Here is a 25578-nt window from a genome sequence, read left to right as displayed (position 1 = left end):
CACTCATTCACTTTCTGCATACACACGGGTTCCAGGGTGAATGTTGTGAGCGTTCACCCTCGCTCTCTAACAGACCCATTTATGTATGTACTCATGCTCACATTCTGAGGTGCTCTCGTCGTTTGCACTCACATTCGCTCTGAGACTTACACCCTACATACATTCTTGCACCTGTTTATGCAACGCCTTCCAGGCACGTTTATACACCCTTATTGTGAAACATTTACCCTCACCCCTTATCATATCCTTCTGTTACCCACTCCCTTTCATTCCTCAGCGCTGTCATCCTTTCTCACACCTCACACATGTACTCACTTTTCATTTGCACATTGTATTGCCCTCTCATTCAGTCACTCACTGACTGCAGCTTTAGCTTTTTTGCTCCCCCACACACTCTTTAGCTGTTTAATGTATTTTCTCGCCCTTTGAAATTTCTCATCCTCAAACTCATTTCAAATCACTCCTTGACACTCACTCATCAGCTTAATCTCATTTAGTCTTGCTGTCATCATTGCTCACCAACTCACTGTTGCCGATTCATATATTCATTTACCTTTTACACTTTGTAACAGGAACTCATATTCTTTGTCTCCTTCAGTCATTAATGCATCCACTTACTAGAACACGCATTCTCTCATGCGTTTGCTTATATTTTTTAGCAGAACGCTCACACTCTCTGTGGGTTCTTTTCCTGTCTAATTCTCATGGTTATCTTGCACTCTCAGTCTAACCTGCTCTTTCTCTCTCTGCATCTCTCTTGCCGTCCCTGTCTACATCGCTCTAGTCCATCTCTTGGGTTCTGGCTTGGTCTCTGCTTCCATTGTGCCATAAACTCTTGCTCTCTCACTCGCAGCCTCCCGCAGGGGTGTTGGCAAGCCGCTGAGGCTCAGGAGGGCTCTCACCCTTTAAAGGGTCCCCATTCAGTCTAAATACACCATATTTCTGGTAGATATGGGAGTCTTGGAGCCCACCATCACATTTTGCGTGGGGCTATCTTTTTGCTTTACGCCACTGGCACCCCTATCTGTTGGCTTCACACCTTTCCTAGCATACTGTCACTCCGGTGTTGCACTTTCACGCTACTTTGCCAACTCGCTTCTAAAATCCTAACATATGGAAAATGCTGTTCGGAGACACAATGTCCTTCAGTGAACACAGACATCTTTGGTTTGTTGGGTTTGCAATAGAAATGCCTGTATAATGTTATACTAAATTCTTATGAGCAGTCGTTCAAACCCCCCCCCCCCCTCCAACAAGTGATGGACCCACCCAAAGTGCTGACTACGTCTCTTTGACCCCACAGGCTCAAGGACGCAACTGTTGGCCGTCAAGCTGGAGCCCCGTGGGCTCCTGTACTCCAAGCTGACCCTAGTGGAGCAGTGGGATGCCATGCCTAGTGAGGGTCAGCGGGAGCCTCGCGTCTTTGGGGTTGAGCTTCAGCAGCTGGTGGAACGCGAGCAGGCAACTGTGCGGGTACCGTTGCTCATCCAGAAGTGTGTGGCTGAGATTGAGAAGCGTGGGCTGAAGGTAGGCGCGATATCCCATTTTGATGTATATGGAAATATTGGGTGATGTGTGGCTGTGAGGGGCAAGAGATGACTACTGGCTGGAGATGAGGCCCACCATCTTCAATAAGCTATGCTTTACTTTGAGGGTGCCTGTCCTCTACTATTGGATATCAAGTGATAAAGGGGTCCTGTCATCAACAATGTGAAATATTTCTTCTGTGATTAACCTTAGTGTTAGGTCCTGTCTAGACAGCGCTTCTGCTGTCTCTTCAAGACCTTTTGTTTTTTAACAGTGGGTTTAGAGGTCTCCCATTGCTTACCACTGGTTTGCTTAATTGTCCCTCATCTGCTTGCTGCTTCTTGATGAGCTGCCGTAAGCTTCCTTTCTCTGTGTTTGTCCCTCTATAGGAGCATGAATGCATTGCTTGTGTCCTTCCACTGCTCATTTTTTTAGCCACTACTTTTTACTTTGTGTTTAAGCACTCCAGCAGAGTGTCTTTTTCAGCTGGCTCCCTCGGGTGGTACTTTCCCCTCAGTGTTGTTGCCCCTGTACGCTCTCCTGCATCCATGTCGCTTGCCTCATCCTCCTTTCTAGTCCGTGCCACTTGCCTCTGCCTGCCATGACATATCTTTTTCACTTTCCCCACCTCCCTCGTCCATGTTGCTTGTCCTTTCCTCCCTCGTCTGTGTTGCTTGCCCCACCCACCCACCCACCCTCATCCGTGCCACTTGCCCCACCCACCCACCCTCATCCGTGCCACTTGCCCCACCCACCCACCCTCATCCGTGCCACTTGCCCCACCCACCCACCCTCATCCGTGCCACTTGCCCCACCCACCCTCCCTCATCCGTGCCACTTGCCCCACCCACCCACCCTCCCTCATCCGTGCCACTTGCCCCACCCACCCAACCTCCCTCATCCGTGCCACTTGCCCCACCCACCCTCTCTCATCTGTGCCACTTGCCTCACCCACCCTCATCCTACCCTCCCTCGTCTGTCACTTGCCCCTCTCACCCTCCCTCGTCTGTCACTTGCCCCTCTCACCCTCCCTCGTCTGTCACTTGCCCCTCTCACCCTCCCTCGTCTGTCACTTGCCCCTCTCACCCTCCCTCGTCCGTCACTTGCCCCACCCACCCTCCCTCATCCGTCACTTGCCCCACCCACCCTCCCTCATCCGTCACTTGCAACCCACCCACCCTCCCTCATCCGTCACTTGCAACCCACCCACCCTCCATCATCCGTCACTTGCCCCACCCACCCTCCCTCATCCGTCACTTGCCCCACCCACCCTCCCTCGTCCGTCACTTTCCCCATCCACCCTCCCTCGTCTGTGACACTTTCCCCGCCCACCTTGCCTCATCCGTGTCGCTTTTCTCCACCCACCAACCCTGGTCCGTGTCACTTTGCCTCCGCCCACCCCCCTCGTCTGTGTTACCTTTCCTCACCTACCCACCTTTGTTCATGTCACTTTTGCCGACCTGCCCTCGTCCATGTCACTTTTCCCAGCCCACCCGCCCTTGTCTGTGCCACTTTTCCTCATCCGTATAACTTTTGCCCGCCCACCCACCCTCTTTTGTGTCACTTTTGACCGCCCACCCACCCTCGTTTGTGTCACTTTTGCCCACACACCCGCCCTCTTCCGTGTCACTTTTGCCCGCCCCCGTTGTCCGTGTCACTTTTAAAATTCGTGTCCATTTTGCCCACCCGACCTGTCATTTTTGATGCCCCGCCCTCGTCCGTGTCACTTTTGACCGACCACCCTCCCTCATCCGTGTCACATTTGACCGCCCACCCGCCCTCGTCCGTGTCACTTTTTCCCACCCTTCCTCACCCATGTCACTTGTGCCGCCCGCCCTCACTTGTCCATGTTGTTTGTCCCGCCTTCTCTCCCCCGTCCATGTCACTTGCCCAATAATCCTTTCTCGTCCATTTCACCTACATCTACCTGCCGTCCCATGTCTGTGTCACATTTTCCCACCCTCCCTCATCTGGTGCTTGCCCACCCACCCTCTCTCATCCATGTTGCTTGCCCAGCCCACCCTCCCTCATCCATGTTGCTTGCTCAGCCCACCCTCCCTCATCCATGTTTCTCACCCCGCCCGCCCTCCCTCGTCCATGTTGCTTGCCCCTCCCACTGCCCACGCTCCATTTGTGTTGCTTGCCCCTACTGCCCTACCTGTGTCGCATGCCCTGCCTTCCCTCCCTCATCCGTGTCCCTTACCCTGCCTTCACTCTCTCATCTGTGTCGCTTGCTCCCCCCCTCCCTCTTCTGTGTTGATTGCCCCACCCTCCCATCCTCATCTGTGTCGATTGCCCCATGGTGCTTGCCCCGCTCTCCCTCCCTTGTACATGTCGCTTGCCCCATTCTCCCAACCACGTCCGTGGCTTGCCCCACCCTTCCTCCCATGTCTGTTGCTTGCCCTGCACACCCTCCCATGTCAATTGCCCCACCCTCCTTCTCCCGTGTTGCTTGGCCCGCCCTGCCTTCCCTGGCTCAGCCCACGCTCTCTCGGACGTGCCGCATGGCCCTAACCTCTCTTGTGCTTGGCCCCACCTGCGCCTCTCAGCCATGCTGAATTGCCTCACCCATGTTGCTTGTGCCTGCGCACCCTCCCTCACCTGTGCCATCTGGCCCTGCCTACCCTCCCTCGTATGTGTCACCTGGTCTGCCTGCATGCCCTCCTTCACCTATGTCGCTTGGCTCTGCTTCACAACCTAGTCTGAGTCGCCTTGCCCCGCCCTCGCCTGTGTTGCTAGACCCTGCTAGCCCTTGTCACGCGGCCCTGCCCTCTACCTTGTTGCTTGGATTCACCCGCCCTCCCGCTCCCATGTCACTTGACCCCACCCGCTCTCACCTATGTCGCTTGGCACCACCCACCCTCCCTTGTGTTTTTTGGCCCGGCCTACCCTTCCATGTGTCACTTTCCCCGGCCCTCCCTCGTCTGTGTTGTTTACCTCTGCCCCCTGCATCCGTGTTGTTGCATGCTCTGGTGCTTTGTGTTAGAAACAGTACATGTGCTCATTTTTTTTCCAAGGACACATTTCTGCATTTACGCTGCTTGAAATGAAAAAATAGAAGTGCAGGTACCCTATACCAGAGTACCAGCTTATTTACTCTCAAATTAATAGTATAGCACCTCTGCTGAAAAGTGCAGGTATTCTTTCTCTCAACGTAACAATTAAATAAAGTGCAGGTATCCGGTACCTGGCAATACTGGCCCATTTAAAGCACTGTGCATATCCAGCTCGGACACCTGCAATGTTTTGAAGATTAAGCACATCCAAGAAATCTGTGTCCAGAAAAGTTAGTCCAGGTCTGAAAGTGAGACTGAATTGAACCTGGCCAAGATGTTTCAACAAACGAGCAAAAGACTGGAAAATAAGTGTATATTTTTCTCCCAAGTAAACCAGTACTTACTTCGGTGCTAAAAAGTGATATGAACATTAGCCAGTGAGACTCTTTTGGCTGCTTTATAATTTGAGGGTGACTCTTCAGGTCGTATGACTAATAATGAGATTATAAATCGAAATAGTTCTATTACAAAAATGTCACACTTGTGGGAAATGGAAACACTGCTATGAAGTAAGATTCCGGAAAAAAAGCAAGCTAGAAATAATCTGTTTGGAACATGCTACATGTCTGGTCTGCCCTAGCTGGCTTGCCGATGTCAGTGATGCAGTATTTATTGGTGGCAATCTGCCTCAAACCTGCACTTTACTACAATTTAATGACATTCGCTGGTATGAAGCTCATTCACAGTGTTCATTTGGCCCCAGGTCGTCGGTTTATACCGCTTGTGTGGCTCGGCCGCTGTGAAGAAGGAGCTGCGTGATGCTTTTGAAAAGGACAGCAGCGCAGTGACATTGTCGGAGGACCTGTACCCGGACATCAATGTCGTCACAGGTGAGGAGTCCATCGCTAGGCACAAAACATGTGCGAGCAGATCCTGGCCTGGGTTCTGCATTGCATTGCATTGTATTGTATCGTATTGCATTTATATAGCGTTTATTAACCCTGACGAGGCGTCTAAGCGCTTTTTCGGCGAGTAGCATGCCACTCTGGAACCCATAAAGGATTAGTGGTGAATTAGTATAGTGAAATATGAAAGTAATATGAGTGGTGGTTATGTTAGTCATTTTTGCAGCATGAATCTTTCTGGATTCACTATGCTGAGCATTATTCTGTGGTCTAGTGTTTGGGTCCGGAATCGTAGTCTTTTCTTTTTTTTTTTTTTTTCCGTCGCCCAGGTGGGCGTCAACGTTCCACCTTTTGGTGTACTTCCTGTGACGTCGGCATCCTTCATGCGGAAGCTCCCACCTTTGGGCGCCATCTTCAGATTCTTTTTTCCGCCGTTGGGGCTCCAGAGTTTTGGAGGGAAGAAGATGCAGAAAAGTCTATTTTTGCACGGAAAAGACTGAGAAGACGACGAGGAACAACACCATTGAGCCGGGACGACGAAGGAGAAGGAGAACTTCGAGAACTTCGACGTCCAACGGAGAATGCGCAAACAGGGGGTCCCCTGAGTGCCAGAAATGGACAAGACACCCTTTAAATTCTGCCGTAACTGCCACCACAAATACGTGCAGAAGGACCAGCACCTGGTTTGGAACCTCTGCCTACCGGTGGACCACGAGAGCAAGGACTGCAACGCCTGCTCCGCCTCACACCGAAGACTCTCCGGGTTAGAGAGCGACAAAGAAGAGTCAATTACAACATGCAAGGCAAGGGACAACCACCGTCCCTTCGAGACCTGGGGCTCTCGAGCGATGAGGAGGACAACGTCGCTGGAGAAGACGACGATGACTACACAGTCGTAGAGACCGATAAGAAGACTTCTAAAGAGGTAGGAGAGTCGACAACCCCTAAGCCCTCGACAGATCCTCGAAAGTCTGAGTCAGACTCTCGAAAAACAGAGTCTAAGTCCTCGAAGGGAGCACTGGCGCCGAAAATATCGACGGCCGCAGCTGCATCCAGGGACGATCAGCCCAGCGGATCTTTCGAAAAGGACTCCCAGGCGGTGAAGACCGGTGAAAAACCAAGGTTGTCTAAGCACGTCCCCGAAAAGGAACGTTCATCTTCGAAAGAAAAATACCCGAAGGTCGCTTCGGCGTTGACGTATACATCGAGATCAGCCGAACCGCTCGACGCCGAACAGGCCGCCAAAATGGAGAAAAGGAAAAGACGGCTCAAGGTCGAAATGGATAACATCCTACAAAGAAAGATGGAGTTCGACGAAAAGTTTAAAAGGTTCGCAATTCCGTCGAAGCCAAAGACGGTGATCGTCGAAGTAGAAGAGGAGGAGGACTTTGAGGCCCAAGAGCTGCCGAAAAGTCCTGAGACCCAGGACCATCCAGAGGAAGAAGCCTTCTACTACGAGGAGGAGGGCGACGACGATCAGTGGACGATCCTCGGCTCATTATCCTCGGGGACACAGGACCTGGAGTGGCAGGACCTCGACACCAAAAGCCCTGAAGAGGCCGTGGACACGTACCCTTCGAGGCCTTCGCCACCAGATGACATTGGGGCCTACAACATGGTCATCTAGAACACGGCAAAAGCTTTTGGAGTCAAGCTAGATGAGCAAAAACCGAAAGTAGACTTCCTCTTGGAGACCCTCTCCCAACACAAACTAGGAGCCAGTACCTCCCCATGCTTGAGAGCGTCATGGCCCAGGGGAAAGAGGCGTTCAAGGAACCAGCAACATGCAGGTCAGTGACGCAGAGGACGGAGAAGAAGTATAAACACTCCTCTAAGAATCCTCCCTACATCCGAGGATCAGTCACGGCGAACTCCATTATTGCGGCGACCGCCAGGAAAAGGGCAAATGTGCCAACAAAATTAGGGCCACCACCAGACAAGGAAAGCAGGAGAATGGACCTAACGTGGAGGAAGATAGAAAGAAATGCAGCCACGCACTGGCGCATGGCAAACTCTAACACCCTGCTTAACAGGCACCAGTACCAAATTCTGGACGAGATCGAACAGCTGCTCAAGCACCTCCCAGACGAGTACCAAGAAAGAGCTTCACACCTTGTGGAAGAAAGGAAAAATGTGGCAAATTCTTGTCTCAAAACAGCCCTGGACGGAGCTGACACGTCCAGCAGGCTGATGATGTTGGGAATCACGGAGAGGATGGGGGCCTAACAATTCAGGGGGGGCGAAAAGGGGTACTCCATCACGGAGACCGAATGGAAGAGGGGGAAACCAGCCAGGAACGTCACACCAGACTTTCCAACAGTCCCACCAGGGAGACAGCCAAACACAACAAGGACATCAAAAACAAATCTGGCACTACCAGCAAAGGGGCCAGTCCTTTCGCGGGAGAGCGAACGGACGTGGACAAAATAAGAGGGGGCCAACAACCCACCTCTAAGTGATTCCATCACGCAATACGTGCCCACCCACAAAATTCCTCCCAGGTTGGAGCACAACAAGACCAACACAGGGTTACACGGCCAGAACATCAACGAACATGTAACACCAGTAGGAGGCAGGCTAAGTCATTTCTTCCGGGAGTGGAAGAAGATAACCACAGACAAATGGATACTCAACATCATACAGTTCGGATACTGCATAGAACTGGAAAAGACACCGCCAAACAGGAAACCAAAAAGAAGGGCGCTGTCAGGAAAAGAGCTAGAGCTACTTCAAAAGGAAGCGAAGGAACTCCTCCAGAAGGAGGCCATCGAACCAGTACCATACAGAGAAAGGAACAAGGGAGTGTACTCAACCTACTTCCTGGTACCAAAGGTGGACGAATCACTGAGACCCATCCTGGACCTAAGGTTCCTAAACAAGTACATAAAGACACAAAAGTTACAGATGACGTCCCTACAAGAGGTCATTCCTCAGATAGGAGACGGAGACTTCATGGCCACCATAGACCTCAAAGATGCCTACCTGCATATCCCAATGAACAGGCAGCACAAGCTTCTATTGAGATTTACCATCAACAAAGATCACTACCAGTTCACAGCCCTTGCATTCTGACTAAAATCCGCACCAAGGGTCTTCACAAAGTGCCTCGCAGCAGTGGCAGCGCACCTAAGGAGGGAAGGGATACATGTATACCCTTACCTGGACGACTGGCTAATAAAGGTAAGTTCACACAGGACATGCAAAGAACACACACAGCGCGTGACAAGTACACTGGTGGACCTGGGATTCTCCATTCACTGGGGGAAATCCTCAATGGAACTAGAGCAAGTGAAAATCTTCCTAGGAGAACAGATCGACACCATACAGAGCAGGGTGTTCCCCAGCGACAAGAGAACAATGGCCCTGCTGAAGGAGACACGCCTCTACCAGAAGGGGCGAGCTCTGACAGTGAGGACAGCGAGCAAGATCATGGGCATGATGGCCTCCTGCATACATCTGGTCCCAAATGTACGGCTCCACATGAGACCATTCCAGGAATGGCTGCAAGAAAAATTGTCACAAGCTACAGGAAGTTGGGAAGATCTAGTGGTTGTAACGCATGCAGTCCAGGACGAGATGTCATGGTGGAACAAGGAGAACATAACGGAAGGGAAGCCTTTAACACCACTGACCCCAACTGTGACAATCACCACAGACGCATCCCAGAAGGGATGGGGAGCTCACATGAGCAAGCTGAGGGTGAGGGGTCTGAGGACTCCAGCGGATGCGGTCAAACACATCAACTACCTGGAACTAAAGACAGTGTTCCTTGCCCTGAAGGCCTTCCAGACAAAACTGTTCAACCAGAGAGTGTTGATCCAGACAGACAACACGACAACGATGTTCTACATCAACAAGCAGGGAGGAGCACAATCAGCCCCGCTATCGAACCTAGCACAGGGGATATGGAGATGGGCCATCCCACTAAAAATAGACCTGCTCGCCATACACCTACCAGGGAAGGACAATGTGGAAGCAGACTGGCTCAGCAGACAGACATCGGCCTCCCACGAGCGGGAGCTCAACAAGCAGGAAACGCAAAGGCTATTCAGAAGGTGGGGAACACCGACAATATACCTATTTGCAACACGCCAGAATGCAAAATGCCGAAACTTCGCATCCAGGCAACCAGGGGAAGGGTCCCTGGGGAATGCCCTATGGATAAGCTGGTCGAAAACATTTGCTTTCGCTTTTCCCCCGATACCTCTGATACACAGAGTACTCAACAAGTGCAGAACCAGCAACATGACTCTGATCCTGGTGGCACCCCAGTGGGAGAGGCAGACCTGGTACTCACAGATAATGGAAATGGCACAGGGTGCACCCCACAAGTTCGGGATAAGGAAAGACTTACTCTCCATGCAAAACGGAGAAGTACTACACCCAGAGAGCCTCAGCCTAGCAGCATGGCTCCTGAAGACATAGAGTTTGCACACCTGAAGTTACCTGAAAGCACCCTGCGGGTACTACGATAGGCAAGGAGACCTAGCACACGAAGGTGCTATGTGGCAAAATGGAAGAGGTTTACACAATGGTTCAGCAAGAAAAAACTACACAAGAAGATGACAGGGGAATCAGCGGTGCTAAAATATCTCACATAACCTACTGAAGGCAAAACTAAGTTCATCCTCGCTAAGAGTACACCTATCTGCATAGTAGCCTACAGAAGAGGAGAAACAGGGAAGAGCTTCTTTACTTCACAGATAGTAAAAAGATTCCTGGAAGGGGCAAAGAGGATCGCACCACCAAAGAGGATGCCACCACCGGCATGGAACCTCAATTTAGTCCGAACAGAGCTCATGAAAGCGCCCTTTGAACCTATTCATAAGGCCACCCTACAAATGCTAACAATGAAAACAGCCTTCTTGGTGGCAATCACCTCGCTGCGCAGGGTGAGCGAACTACAGGTGCTAACGTTACAAGAACCCTACATCCAAATACACAATGATAGGGTAGTAATGAGAACTGACCCACACTTTATGCCAAAGGTGGTGTCAAGGTTCCAAATCAACCAGACAGTACAAATACCAAGCTTCTTTCAGAAACCAACCACAAGTGTAGAGAGGGCACTGCACACTCTGGATGCTAGAAGGGCAGTAATGCACTACATAGAAAGAACCAAGGAACACAGGAACACAAAACAGTTCTTTGTGTCCTTCGCAAGCAGTTTCATGGGTAGACCAGTAACAAAGAGAACCATCGCACGATGGATCGCACAAACTATACAATTCTGCCACAGACAGGCAGATCAAGAAATAGCGGAGGGGCCACGGGCACACTCTACTGGGAAAAAAGGGGCAACGATAGCCTTCCTGGCTAACACACCCATTCAAGACATATGCCTGGCGGCAACATGGGCTTCAGTGCACACGTTCACTAAGCACTACTTTATGGATATACAAATGAACAAGGAAGCACAAGTAGGACAGAAAGTGCTTCAACATATATTCAACAACCAACGCTCATCTTCCACCCAGCCGCCACAAACATAACAAACCGCTACAAAGTCTATGCACAGCATAGTGAATCCAGAAAGATTCATGCTGCAGCACGAACAGTTTCTTACCTGTCGGTGTAGTTTTGCAGCTTGAAGATCTTTCTGGATTCACTAGCGAACCCACCCACCTCCGCCAGAAAGATGAGGCTGGAGAAGCAGGTGGTAATACAAGAACAATGCAGAAATAGACACCTTGAAGGACAAAGCGGATAAATCTCTTCCTTGAAAAGAAATACTGAACATTGCCAAATGATTCGCAAACAAGAACACAAAACAAGAAAAAAATAATCCGAAGATGGCGTCCAAAGGTGGGAGCTTCAGCAGGAAACATGCCGACGTCACAGGAAGTACACCAAAAGGTGGGACGCTGACGCCCACCTGAAGAAAAAAAAAAAGAAAAGGCTACGATTCCGGACCCAACTACTAGACCTCGGAATAATGCACAGCATAGTGAATCCAGAAAGATCTTCAAGCTGCAAAACTACACCGACAGGTAAGAAACTATTCGTTATTTGGATTGAGATGGATAGTGGAGAGATAGGAATGGGAAAAAGGTTTGCATTTATATAGCGCTTATTACTCCTGATGAGGTGTTGAAGTGCTTTTTCGGCGAGTAGCACGCTACTCCGGAACCTATAATGGATTAGTGGAACTGGGGAATCAAGTTTGAGTCTCAGCATTGCCTTAACAGCATTGAAACATTTACATTGATGTCGAGCTGAAAAAATGGACGTGCAGCCATCCTGTTCAGAAGGTGGAACGATTTAAGTACCAAGTTTACGTCAGGCATTAAATGTTGTAATTAGTCATCTGTTTCTGGGACTGAACGTTGTCAGTGCAGGGTCCAGTTCAGAGTAGGAAATTGCCAGATCTATTACAGAGAGCAGATTAGAAAGTGGTTACTCGAAAATATATATTCCTCCAGCCCAGTGTTTTGGAGCCATTAGCACCACACTTATGAATGAATGAAAAGATGGTTGACTGACGTCTGATTCCCACAGGCATCCTGAAGGACTACTTGCGTGAGCTCCCCACCCCGCTCATCACGAAGATCCTTTATGAAGTGGTGCTGGAAGCCATGTCGAGGCGGCCACCTAAGGGAAGAGGGCAGGATCAGGAGGCCTGGTTCCTGGAGGAGACGGTTGGGCTGCTGAACTGCCTGCCAGAGATTGAGAGGGTAAGATTGGGCCTGCGGCTGAGTTGGTTACTGTGGTGCTGGAATAATTTTCAGACTGGTGGTGCTGGACTCGATCTTAGATCACTGAAGTCATTGAGAATGAAAAATCAAAGCATCACACAAAGAACAAAGGTAGCAAATGAGCCCCTCCCATTCCGCTGGAGAGTGGTAAAGGTGTGGTATGTAGCTAGTGGTGCATTTTGGAGCACACTGTTGCAAATAGATTACTAAAGCATTGTGTAATAGCAGACTACCCATTATAGACGGCACATTTCCTATTTAATTTGCCTCCAAGTTTGTACAGACATTCAATTTTGCTGATAAAACTATTTCGGGCACAAGCGATAGCTGGGGTGTGGAATTTCAGCAAATATTTATCAACTACCCATCACCAAGTAGAGTGTCTTGATTTGTTTTCATTGTCTTAAAACCTTTGCTTCCATCGCACTTCAGAATGATAAAGTGTTTAATTTGTGCTTTCCCAACTGCTGAAATCTTTAAAAATATTTCAGTGGTCCATTGACCGGTATTTAAATTTTACTGGGTGTCGGAAAAAACATAGACATTCAACAGATTTTCCTTTCACATTCTGTTTACGCCAGCATGACTGTTATATACTTCACTTTTCTAAATCCTCTCACTTTGTAGTGAGAGAAAGAAAAGGAAATAGCTAAAAGAATAAGCAGCAATTACTCAGAAGACATAGCCTAGATTTGACCTCTGTCTGTGTAGGCCCAGCAAATTTGACCAGATGAAAACAACATTTAAATGCATCTTTATTGCTTATTCACCATCTCTACTGCAGTATGGTTATTTTGGCAGTCCCTCAACTTCTGTGAAGCCCTCCTCTTTGAACCTCTTACTTACAGTGCCTATGGTTGGTTGCTTGACAGTTCCTGCTTGAGGCATCATAGGACACAAAGTTCCACATGCTGGTGTGTCTTGGATTAGTGTTTGTTGTCTCTTTCATTTTACGCCTTTTCTCTTCATGTGTCTCTCCACTACAATGCATGTGCATGTGCTTTCAAGTTATTGTTTACAATTAAGAGCTTGGAGCCCGCCAAATACTTACTATTTGTTAGATTCAGTGCCACTGTTCTTCGCGCCTCCAATTGGCCAGCGCAGGCCAATTGTCCCTTCAGTTCCTTTCTATGGAGCATGGACCAAGCACAGATTGATTGAACTTAGTTTGTGCCCATCCTCTGTTCGCGTTGTGATTGAGATATTACTTCTTCACCCTCACCCATCCCTTCTCTTTGTGAATGTCTCCGTCTGATACTTCCTCTCTCCTCCACTCTTCTCCCTCACCACATTAAACAAAAAAGTTCTTTGACTTGGCCAGTTCTGGCAACCTCTTAGCGCTTTTTTAATTTAAATTTCTGCCTTGCTGTGCTTGGGCAGCACCGATTTCTTAGAATGACAGTTCGGCAACTGACCCACAGTGCAGAAGGGATAAATAAATACAGTTAAGAGGTAGAGTTTCAAACAGCAGGGACAGTGTGACTGACTCAAGACAGGGCGCTGAAGCTCCTTGTCACTGCTGTCAATTGTTCTACTTGTTCTTTTTGCGTTTGTCACCCTAAGTGGGAATGGTATGTCCAGACTTGGGTCCTGTGCTCACTACCCCACCAATTTCAAGCTAGCCTGGCTGATGAGGAGTGAAACCCTGAAACCGGTCCCAGGATGCTTATTCCTGGTTTAGGGAGGACTTGGCATGGTAGTTCGGGCTGGACTGTTCTCATGAGGCACAGGGTCAAGACTGATTTGCATATGGCAGGTTCTAAACCGGAATGGCGTGGTAGGCAAAGAAAAGATGGATTTAACCCAGATCTGTGACTGGGGGTCAATGTTTGATTAATTCAGCATTCCGTCCATCACCTGTTCTGTTAGTCAATTCTGCTTGTTTGTAGTTCTGCAGTGTGACAGCACAGTTGACAATTACCTCATGTCACATCATTAATCTGTTTCCTTGTACACGTTTTCATGCCTTTTTACATGTTACATTACTATTGTTGGTTTTTGTGTGTCACATCAATGTAAAAAACGTCACTAGGATCACAACTGTTATTGTTCTCATGGAATTCTTTTCTTTTTGGTAGTCTTAGTCACAGCCAGTTGCCTTATGGGACATCACATTATCAGCCCTCATGTATATCACAAGGTCAATTTCCCCATGTGGTTTTGGCTCTTTGAGTTTCCGTTTGTTACATGACTTCCGAATGTGTCCTGATCGAGCATCACTGATAGCAGCTGCCATGCCTGATATTGCACGTTTTGTAATCGCCTCTAATGACCTCACTATTAACAGTTTATTTTCTCGGTTGACTAATGTGTTATTTCGTAACTCTGATGGCAGTTTCCTTACGTGGTCGATCAGACATCAGTGATATCACGTAACCTCGCCTCTGTCAGTTACTTCATGTGCCATCACTGCTGATAAGTTATTAATGTAACATCATCACTCGCTCTTAGGTCCTCCGTGGAGGTATGTCTTTAACTGCTTCTCCCTTGTGTGCTGCCTTTGCTAAGAAATCCCCCACTGCATAATCTGTATTGCTCCCTCTTCCACCTCCTGAGCTCGTAATGACACGTACACATCATGGCACTTTCACTTTATCAGCGGATGCTGGACAATATCGGCAAAAAACAATGGCAAAAGCAAAAGGTGAGACTTATTGACTTTGCCAATGCTTGTTCTGTCTGACCGAATCTTAGCATTTCTCTCTCTTGCCCCTCGCTGCCCCCTCCACGTCCAACATAACTCTTCTCTTAGCAGTTTCTACCCCCCCCCCCCCCTTCATCCTGTCTCCCTCCTTGGCATCAGCCACTCTTGCTCTGCTTACTTTTGCATGCCGTGTGCCTCACTCTTTACTCCTTCTCTTAGCTGTTTGTCAGCCTCAAGTTTTCCAAAATTATCATGCAAAAAATACCTTCATATATAGGGGCTCCCAATCAACATCAGGCCATTCCAGCCATTGGGTGCTTTCAATTTGAATGACTGCATTTTGCACTTGCACATGTACACATAACACCTAAAAATAGTTCCCCCAAAATAGAAACTGTTAAACGCTCACTCTTCTCAATAACTGAAAACCCCTATGCGTTATAAGGTTGGTTCAACTATCTTCATAACTCTCAAGACATATATTGTAAATTACAGTGCCCATACCTTAATATGTATTAGCTTTGGTATATTGATGTATCCTAATGAAAATGAGCACAAGTCATTAAAGTAGGTGGAGTTTATATTCAGGATTTTAGATTGAAGCCATGCCCACCACAGGTTTGTGACTGACTTTTCAACTACTTGTATCTGACTTGAGAAAGCCCTCTTGTATCTACTTGTCGTACTGCATCTCCACTGTTTGAGTATTGTATGAGCACTATCAGTATGTAGAAAACACTACACTCAAAGACAAAGCGTACACTCACCAAAGCATAAGTAGCCAACATAAACTATCTAATTGTACTTATAATTACTAGTGAACTAAAGTTACTATAAGTAGGGTGTGGTCAAAAACGTAAACAAATCCTTTCTGCTTTGTTTTGCCCTCTTCTGCTCGGTTTTGCCTTGTCTGCTTGTTTTTCTGCCCTCTGTTTTGTCTTTTTCTGCTTGTTTCTTCCCTCTTCCCACCCAGCACCAGGTCAACCTCCCCAGGGTGATTTCAGCCTCTGGGACATCCCCGGGGACATATACCTGGGAGCCATGGCACCACCCAGGGCACCCAGTGTGCTTTGATGGGGACCGCAGGGGAGTCTTCATGCTAGTGTGATCCCGGCTGGCTCCCCACCTTTTGCGGGAGCCGGCATTGCTCTCGCACCCAGGTCCCTGTCAACTGGAGCAATCTTTCATCAGTTTCCCTGCCCACATGACACTGGGCAGGGCAAACGGATGAAAACTCCTCTCCCAGAAAGTGGGAGCAGTTTGACAGCTCCCTCTAGCTGTGAGAGGAGTTCGTGTTTGTTCTCGCTCTGCGAGAGCTGTCACAGCTCCCGTCAAGCAAAAGCACACAGCTGTCTCCCGAGAGTGGGCATTTCCGGAGATAGCAGGAGATGGCCCTATGGACTGTTGGTCCCCAGGGCTTTTAGTGGCTCCAGGAGGGCAGTTTGGCCCCACTACTTTAGTATGAATGGGCCGGCCCCGGGGAGGGGGTGGTTCCGTGGGCCTTATACGGCCCAGGAGGAAGGGTGCTGTGCGGCCCCTCTCCCAGTTTCAAATAGGTACACCACAGCACCACTACAGTATTACTCAGCACACAACAATATCGCTCAGAACCACCACAGCATCACTCAGCAACACTCACCACCACCACAGCATCACTCCGCACCACCACAGGATCACTCAGCAACACCACATCATCACTCATGGCTAAGGATGCATCACTCAGCACCACCACAGGATCACTCAGCACCACCACAGGATCACTCAGCACCACCACAGGATCACTCAGCACCACCACAGGATCACTCAGCACCACCACAGGATCACTCAGCACCACCACAGGATCACTCAGCACCACCACAGGATCACTCAGCACCACCACAGGATCAGTCAGCACCACCACAGCATCACTCAGCACCACCACAGCATCACTCAGCACCACCACAGGATCACTCAGCAACACCACAGTATCACTCTGCAACACCACAGTATCACTCTGCAACACCACAGTATCACTCTGCAACACCACAGTATCACTCTGCAACACCACAGTATCACTCTGCAACACCACAGTATCACTCTGCAACACCACAGTATCACTCTGCAACACCACAGTATCACTCTGCAACACCACAGTATCACTCTGCAACACCACAGTATCACTCTGCAACACCACAGTATCACTCTGCAACACCACAGTATCACTCTGCAACACCACAGTATCACTCTGCAACACCACAGTATCACTCTGCAACACCACAGTATCACTCTGCAACACCACAGTATCACTCTGCAACACCACAGTATCACTCTGCAACACCACAGTATCACTCTGCAACACCACAGTATCACTCTGCAACACCACAGTATCACTCTGCAACACCACAGTATCACTCTGCAACACCACAGTATCACTCTGCAACACCACAGTATCACTCAGCAACACCACAGTATCACTAAGCAACACCACATCATCACTCAGGGCCAATAATGCCTCACTCACACCACCACAGCATCACTCCGCACCACCACAGCATCACTCCGCACCACCACAGCATCACTCCGCACCACCACAGCATCACTCCGCACCACAGCATCACTCCGCACCGCCACAGCATCACTCCGCACCACCACAGAATCACTCCGCACGACCACAGCATCACTCCGCACGACCACAGCATCACTCCGCACCACTACAGCATCACTCCGCACCACCACAGCATCACTCCGCACCACAGCATCACTCCGCACCGCCACAGCATCACTCCGCACCACCACAGAATCACTCCGCACGACCACAGCATCACTCCGCACCACTACAGCATCACTCCGCACCACCACAGCATCACTCCGCACCACCACAGCATTACTCCGCACGACCACAGCATCACTCCGCACCACCACAGCATCACTCAGCACACAACAAAATCGCTCAGGGCCACCACAGCATCACTCGGGGCCACCACAGCATCACTCGGGGCCACCACACCATCACTCGGGGCCACCACAGCATCACTCAGAGCCACCACAGCATCACTCAGCACCAACACAGCATCACTCAGCACCACCACAGTATCACTCAGCAACACCACATCATCACTCAGGGCCAAGAATGTATCCCTCAGCACCAACACAGCGTCACTCAGCGCCACCACAGCGTCACCCAGCGTCACCACGGCATCACTCAGCGCAACCACAGCATCACTCAGCAGCACCACAGCATCGTCACAATAAAATACACTGAACATAATCTTCACAAAAGTTATTTACAAAAGTTTAAGCTATTGCCATTATAAATTACAATAACTTTTATTTAAGTATTAATTATTAAAAAAAATTAAAAGCCATTGTTATTTGTAATAGCAATACATGTAAGTCAGGTAAATACAACACATATTGCATTACAAATGCGATAGGTGTCACATTTAAGAAAGTCATAATTATTGGCACTGTAAATGACAAAGCTATTAATTTCGCTATTTTCAAAACCAACACATAAATAAAAAATGTGTCACTTACAATACCAATAGCGCAAACTTTCCTAATGCGAGACCTATTGCATTGCAAATGCTTGTTTTAGTGTTTTTTTTTGGGACTCGGCTGAGTCCGGGTCACAAGATGGCTGCCAACACTTCCTGATTTAAATGTTGGCAGCCAATCAGATCAATAGACTAGATCGTCAGGATTCATGTCCCTAGATATGCAAATCTGTTTTATATTTCATAACTTTAAAACTACTGAATGGATATATGCTTTCTGGACCAACATCTATCTTTCTGTCAAATTTGGTGTAATTCTGTTAAGCGGTTCGGACTGTGGTCATGTCTATAATTCCTATGGTAATTTACCTGGGAAACCACATTTTCAATCTCCCCCCTCCTTTTTTTTTTTCTCGCCCCCCACTTGTTGGATCACCCCAAAAACTTTCCATGCACAGCAGGACCCAGCTTGACACTTTTTTATGAAAAGTTTGTGAATATTCGTGTGAAAGATATAGGCAAGTCAAAAATACGTTTACAACTATAACTGCCTACCAGTAGGTAAAATATAAATGTGTGTGTGATATATATATTTTTTTATTCTTCACCAGATATCTTTAGCTTTTGGCCTGCATTTTGCTTCCAATCATCACATCCCATAGCATAAAGCAGTGGCCCTTTTACTGGGACATAAATATAGAACCACTCAAAAAAACGATTTCTGAAATATACGTTTGATGGCACTTGACTTAATCAGTGATTGCTAGTACCTATTTATACTAGGTTTTCTTTACAGGTGTGCTACATTAATCAAGACATTTATTGAAAATCGCAATATTGTTTGATTAGCATATACCAGCATTGGCATATTTAATTATCCTATTTAAATCTAGCACACTTTAGGAGTAGCAAAAGTAGATATAAAGCTGTGTATGTTAAAGCCACACCCCCTTAACTTTATGAAGGACATTTTAAGTAGGGGCATCATACTCAAGAGGGACATTTAGTAAGAAATTGAGTTATTGCAGCGTTGTGACAGATTTTTTAAGCAGTTGCTTCTGACTTGAGAGGGAGACCTACTTAAGTTATGAAGGGATGTAGTTTTGTTAAAGACTTAATACATTTTTTTCTGACTCAAAGCACATCTAGTAATTACTTGAGGTAACTGTAGCTATTTGAAAGGCCTTACCAATTGGCTTTGCCGATACTTGTTTTTTTAATATTATTAGCGTAGTGGTGTTTCTGTACTGTGAGAAAGTTAGATGGCGTGTCACATATCTTTGTTCTTCCTTTGGCTGCATCTAGTGCTGTGCATTAGTTTGCAGTGAACATTGGCCTAAACATGGCACAGTATCCTTGTTGGATCCATCCACATGCATTGCTAGGCTGGTACAAGAGTTGCTCATTTCCAGCAATATGAGCTGTAGCCAGTCTCTTATTTTGACTTTCATGCTTTTTCCTCGCATTGTGGAATGGATTTTTTAAATCTCAGCTTCTGGCTCTGCCCCGAAGTTCAGCAGGGTGATTCTGGCAACCATGGCCAGAAGCTCTGTACAGGCTTGAGAAGGAGCAAAACATGGCTAAATCTGAAGCGACAGGGAGATGTTTTAATAAAATTATTTTGAAGTCATCCATCTTCACTCTCCCTCATCTGTCCACTGACCCATTAGCCCGACCACCTTTCCCCGCATATTCATAAAGAAATATCTACTAGCTGACTTTCTCATCCATCCATCCGTCCACCTATTACCAGACTACCCAAGGTTACCATTATCCATCATCCCCATTTGTCCAAATATGCATATGCACTTAAATCTTTACCCATACATCAAATTACCAATCCACATGCACATTTACCCATCTGTAAAGAGTACCTTTCACACAACACTTCAGCCAACCACAATACGTCACCCATTCATTCATTCAATTCACTCACTCACCAATCTAGTAAGTCACACATCCATTCTCTCACTCGCCCATTCATCACCCGCTCGCCCATACTCGGTTCATCTATACACCCACTCCCCATCAATAGGCCCAGTTCCCCATCCACCTTAATTGCACACATGCACCCTCACACTCGCCCAAATATAAACACATATTTTCACACAATAATCCACTCAGACTTCCAGTAACTTACTCATCCATCCACCCATCCATTCACACAAACTCTTGCTACCCTAAACTTCCACACAGGACTTACGGTGTGATGTTCACAATTTAAAACAATACGTTGGATGTGGCCCCTAAAACTGGGCACAATACATTGTATGGGGTCCCCAAATCTTCACACAATATGCAAGAACAGACCTTCAGACCTGAACTCATTATTCCAGATGTGGCGTCCATAACAGGAGTCAGTACTCCAGAGGAAGTCAGACGTTTGGGAAAAGCATTTTGCAGAAACGTAAACAACGCTACAGATCTGCTATTGGGCAATATGTACATTGTGCCAGATGACTTCTCTAATCATTTTAGTTGTGTTCACAGTGGTTAATGTGTTTTTAAAAAAAGCAACAAAAAAAAGCAAATGCCAGGGCCCAACCTATTTCTCAGATAGCCACTGGGGCTCACACCATCCGCTGCCCCTGCTAGGTCTACCAAATGCCACTTTTAGCACTTACTAGTAACCATCACACTGATACAAGTGTGACATTTTGCACTATTTGAAGACACCTTGAGTTGTAAGAATTGACTAGACACTCTAGTTCATCATGGTTTTTAGTACATGGAACTATAAAATACTTTGCTGGTCTTAAAAAAAAAACCACAAAATAATCTCAGCCAGCAATGCGCAAGTGCATTGGCAGGCCGAGACCTAAAAAGGCAGACTATGCCACCATGTCTGCCTTTGCGTAAATAAGTGTCGGTGCAGAGCCTCGGTAAACACTCACAGAAATGAAGCACTGAATTCCAAAAAATTCATTGTGAAGTAGAAACAATACTCTAACTGAAACCCTACTGCTGATGTATACTTTGGAAACGTAGCCTCAATTTTGTGCAGTTTATGGCTATCCCGCACACCCCAACATTCCTGTTGATCTCCTGCTGCCTTGTCATATTGTTTTTCAAGGTTGAAGTCCTCCGATATGAGAACTCAATAATACCCAAGGACAAGTTACGCGTGCCATGCTGCTGCTTGTGCAATTACTGTTCTGTGTATGCTGTACCTGTGTACGGAAGTCTGCACGACTTCATCTTGTGTTATTTATGTTCACTGTGTATGAGGGAATCGTTTACTGCTTCTGTCTACATTGTCAATGTTCTGTGTATGAGAGAGAAGCTTGCATTCCTGCAGTAATGCTTTATTTGTTCTTGGTATCTGAAGGAAACTTCTGCTGCTGCTACAGTATTGCACCTGTTCTCTATATGCATGAGGGAAGAGTGTATAAATGTTCTATGTGTGTGTGAGGGAAGCTTGTTCTGCTACTGCCTACAGTGTAACTATTCTGTGTAAGCGTGGGAAGCCTGCACTGGAGCTATAGTGTTGTACTTGTTCTGTCTGCATAAGGAATACTTGGACTGCCCGTGCTGCCTGTTCTGTGAATGTGAGGGAAGATTGTACTGATTGTGGCTGTACTATGACTATTGTGTGTAAGTGAGGGAAGCTATTGTGTGTAAGTGAGGGAAGCCTGAACTTTATCTATAGGGCTGTACTTGTTCTGTCTGGATCAGGGATTCTTGAACTGCTAATGCTATGTGGTGTAAAAAATGTCCCGCAGTGCGGGGGATGTCCGAACTCCAGGCGACTCCCTCAGCACAGTACCGTGGCCAAGGAGATCCTGAGTGAGTCTGGAGGAGGGCCCCCTCTATGTACTTTGCAAGCCCCCCCCCCTCCTTCAAGTTTTGTTACGCCACTGCTTATGCTACCTGGTCTGAGTGTCTGTGGAAATCTTGCAGTGCTGCTGGCTGTTATTTACCTGCTCTATGCGTTTAGGAAGCTTGCGTTATTTATTTGTGTTGGTGCTGCCTATGCTGTACCCTTTCTGTGTGTTTGACGTTCACTGTTGCTGCCCATGTTGTATCTATGTACTGTGTGCGTCAGTGACGCTTGGCAAACGTTTTCACTATTACAAAAGCCAAAATCACTGACTGCAAGTGTCTGTTTCTCATGTGGTGTAATCCTTTTTTTTAGGTCTCGCCTATTATAGCCCGCAGGGATTAATAGGCGAGTATGTAGTAGGCAAAACAAAATCTCTACCAAGTGCGGATTACGTCCAGTTCATGTGATGCACTCGTGTGAGACGCGTGTGCACGTCAAACCCATCAGCCTCGCACCCATTTGCTTCCCGAGCCAGGCATCAGAAGCATCAGACTTCAAAGGAATCCCTTCCGCTCCTCCGCCCCCCTCCCCGCCACACCAGCCACGTCACAAACCACCATTTGTCGCATCATCGCATCAGACCAGCCACATCAATGCCGAAAGCTTCAGACTTCAAAGGAATGCTCTCCCCCGCCCCCCTCTGCGCAATGCCAGGGTTTTTTAAAAATCATTTTTGCGCGCCACTCACGGGCTGTTAGTGCCTTACAATCCCTGAAGCACTAACAAACGTCATGTCCATACAGTTGTGGCTCTGACTTGTTTTCTCGGGCATCTTTCATTTTCATTGTTGTTTTTAATGTGGAGCCAGCTGGGGCTGAAATCAGAATCGGTTTTCAGTTTGGCATTCACACCATCGCGCTTCAGACTTCAAAGGAATGCTCTCCCCTGCCCCCCTCTGCGCAATGCCAGAGCCTTTTTTTAAAATCATTTTTGCGCGCCACTCGTGGGCTGTTAGTGCCTTACAATCCCTGAAGCACTCACAAACGTCATGTCCATACAGTTGTGGCTCCGACTTGTGTATCAGGCATCTTTCATTTTCAGTGTTGTTTTTAATGTGTAGCCAGCTGGGGCTGAAATCAGAATCAGTTTTCAGTTTGGCATTCACACCATCGCCCGGGGGATGAAAGCATAGTAAAACGTGCAAATAGCAGCAATTTTGTGCGGGTACTTGAAACCCGACCAGTCTAGTTTTTTTTGTCGTTTGTTTTCTTTCAAGCTAATTACAGTGGAGGAATAAAGGTGATTCAGTCTATCGACTTTGTCTGGTTTAGACTTTTGTTTAAAGTGTATGTAAAAAAGGTTAAGTTAATCTATGTCATTAGTATTTATATTCCTGGCTTTTGTCATGGCTCATGGCGCCTTCACAACTGCCCCTACCCCACCCCCACCCCCACCACCGAGCACGTCTCACGGCCGCGCAGCCGTGTCTCTTTAAACTTTTCTTGTATTGCTATTGAGTTCTATTTATTATTAGGCACCCAGTTTCACCACTGGGTATGACAGAAAGTAATTTGCATGCTGTTTGTTGTAAACACGAAGGCTTTTACATGTGATGAATACGGCAGGATGGATAATGTGCATGTTGGCGGGGATGTGTACATCCGGTGCTGTGTATTCTATTAGTAAAACAAACGTGAAATCTGCCCAGTGCGAAATCACGCTCTCCCTAGAGCTTCTACATAAAAGGAAATGTATTAACTACAAAAGTGTACATGCGACCTTCCTGACCATTAACTCACAAATAACCTGTAAACACCACCAAGTAATGACACACTGTCTACACTAAAACTGTCTACACTAAATGTACAATGACTCCTCTATCCACTCATATTATGGGATCATATTAATCTGCTTTACACACTCGCTGCGAAGCAAGCACCACAGTAGCTTTTTAATGAAGTTGCTGTGCATCTATTCTAATTAAGCACTGCTATTTAATGTATATATTTGTTTCATGCAAGTAGATTTTTTTTCATATAGGCGAGAGAGTATGTCTGTGTGTAATACGGGAATACTATTTTTGGTTTGATGACAATGTTATGTTTTACTGATCAGTGTTGTTTTCGGGATTATTTTCCGTGTTCAAATAGAAATATGCAACAACATAAAACTTAGAAGGCTATTCCATTTGTTGTACAGCGTTTGTTGTTCTATACACCGTGGTCCTCCAAATCCAACTCCACCCTCCAAATCCAACTCCACCCTCCAACTCCACCCTCCAACTCCCCCTCCAACTCCAGCTCCCCCCCTCCAACTCCCCCCCTCCAACTCCCCCCTCCAACTCCACCCTCCATCACTCAGGGACACCACCACATCACTCTGGGACACCACCACATCACTCTGGGACACCACCACATCACTCTGGGACACCACCACATCTCTCTGGGACACCACCACATCTCTCTGGGACACCACCACATCTCTCTGGGACACCACCACATCTCTCTGGGACACCACCACATCTCTCTGGGACACCACCACATCACTCGGGGACACCACCACATCACTCGGGGACACCACCACATCACTCGGGGACACCACCACATCACTCTGGGACACCACCACATCACTCTGGGACACCACCACATCACTCGGGGACACCACCACATCACTCGGGGACACCACCACATCACTCAGCCGAACCATATCATCACTCAGCCAAACCACATCATCACTCAGCACCACAACAGCACTGTCCTTGCTTGCTACCAACAAGCATTGCCATAGCCAATAGGACTCGCATTAGGAAAGTGTAAGCTATTGGCTTTGTGAATAACAATGCTATTAATTTATATATTTTCAAAGCCAACACATATTAAAAAAATGTGTCATTTACAATACCAATAGCTCACACTTTCCTAATGCGAGACCTATTGCATTGCAAATGCTTGTTTATTTTGCACTTTATCTCTCCCTGCTGTCCCCACGCCTCTTCTCCCCCTCCCACCCCACTCTCCAGGTGAAATATCTTCTCTTGGGTACCCTACTAGAGGCTCTAAGTGATTGCAACGCTGCAGTTTATAACGAAGCAATAACGACTCTGACTGTAGAAGGAAAATGGACACCTCTCTGTGTTCTAAACCTGATACTACTATCTGCTTTTTCCCCAGGCCACGCTGACCATGCTTCTCAACCACCTGAGTATAGTGGCCTCTTACCGCGACTACAATCGCATGAACGCCCAAAACATTGCTGTGTGTTTTGGGCCAGTTCTCCTGACTCAGAACCAGGACCCCCTGAGGCAGGGCTCCCAGAGCTATGCGCACTGTGGGGAGATCGCCAGCGCTGTGGACTTCAAGAGACACATCGAGGTGCTGCACTACCTGCTGCAGGTCTGGCCAAGTGAGTACAGGGGACTGGAGGCATGCCTTGAAGCCTGTGCCTTGCATAGGTACATTGATGCATATGCGATGTATAGACTGGTGCATGAAAGATATGGAAGACATGTTCAGAGTACAAAGGGTTAGAATTCAAAAAGTGTGATGGATCTCATCAGCTAGAAGATAGAAGTT

At 47.6% G+C, this 25578-nt stretch overlaps 1 protein-coding gene across 2 annotated transcripts in view; it reads left to right on the top strand.

Annotated features, from left to right (window-relative positions):
• Positions 1-25578, top strand: part of SYDE1 (synapse defective Rho GTPase activating protein 1) — a 113777-nt gene that overhangs the window by 71681 nt on the left and 16518 nt on the right. For both annotated transcript variants that reach the window (XM_086960571.1, XM_086960562.1), the window contains 4 exons: positions 1304-1527; positions 5287-5413; positions 11927-12102; positions 25177-25408. In XM_086960571.1, coding sequence (XP_086816697.1) covers positions 1304-1527; positions 5287-5413; positions 11927-12102; positions 25177-25408 — 759 coding nt within the window. The remainder of the gene's footprint in view (positions 1-1303; positions 1528-5286; positions 5414-11926; positions 12103-25176; positions 25409-25578) is intronic.

This window comes from Lissotriton vulgaris, chromosome 1_1, assembly GCF_964263255.1.
Source record: "Lissotriton vulgaris chromosome 1_1, aLisVul1.2, whole genome shotgun sequence".
NCBI classification, from domain to species: Eukaryota; Metazoa; Chordata; class Amphibia; order Caudata; family Salamandridae; genus Lissotriton; species Lissotriton vulgaris.
Note: the sequence above shows the minus strand (reverse complement) of the source record. Positions and strands in the feature narration are given on the sequence as shown.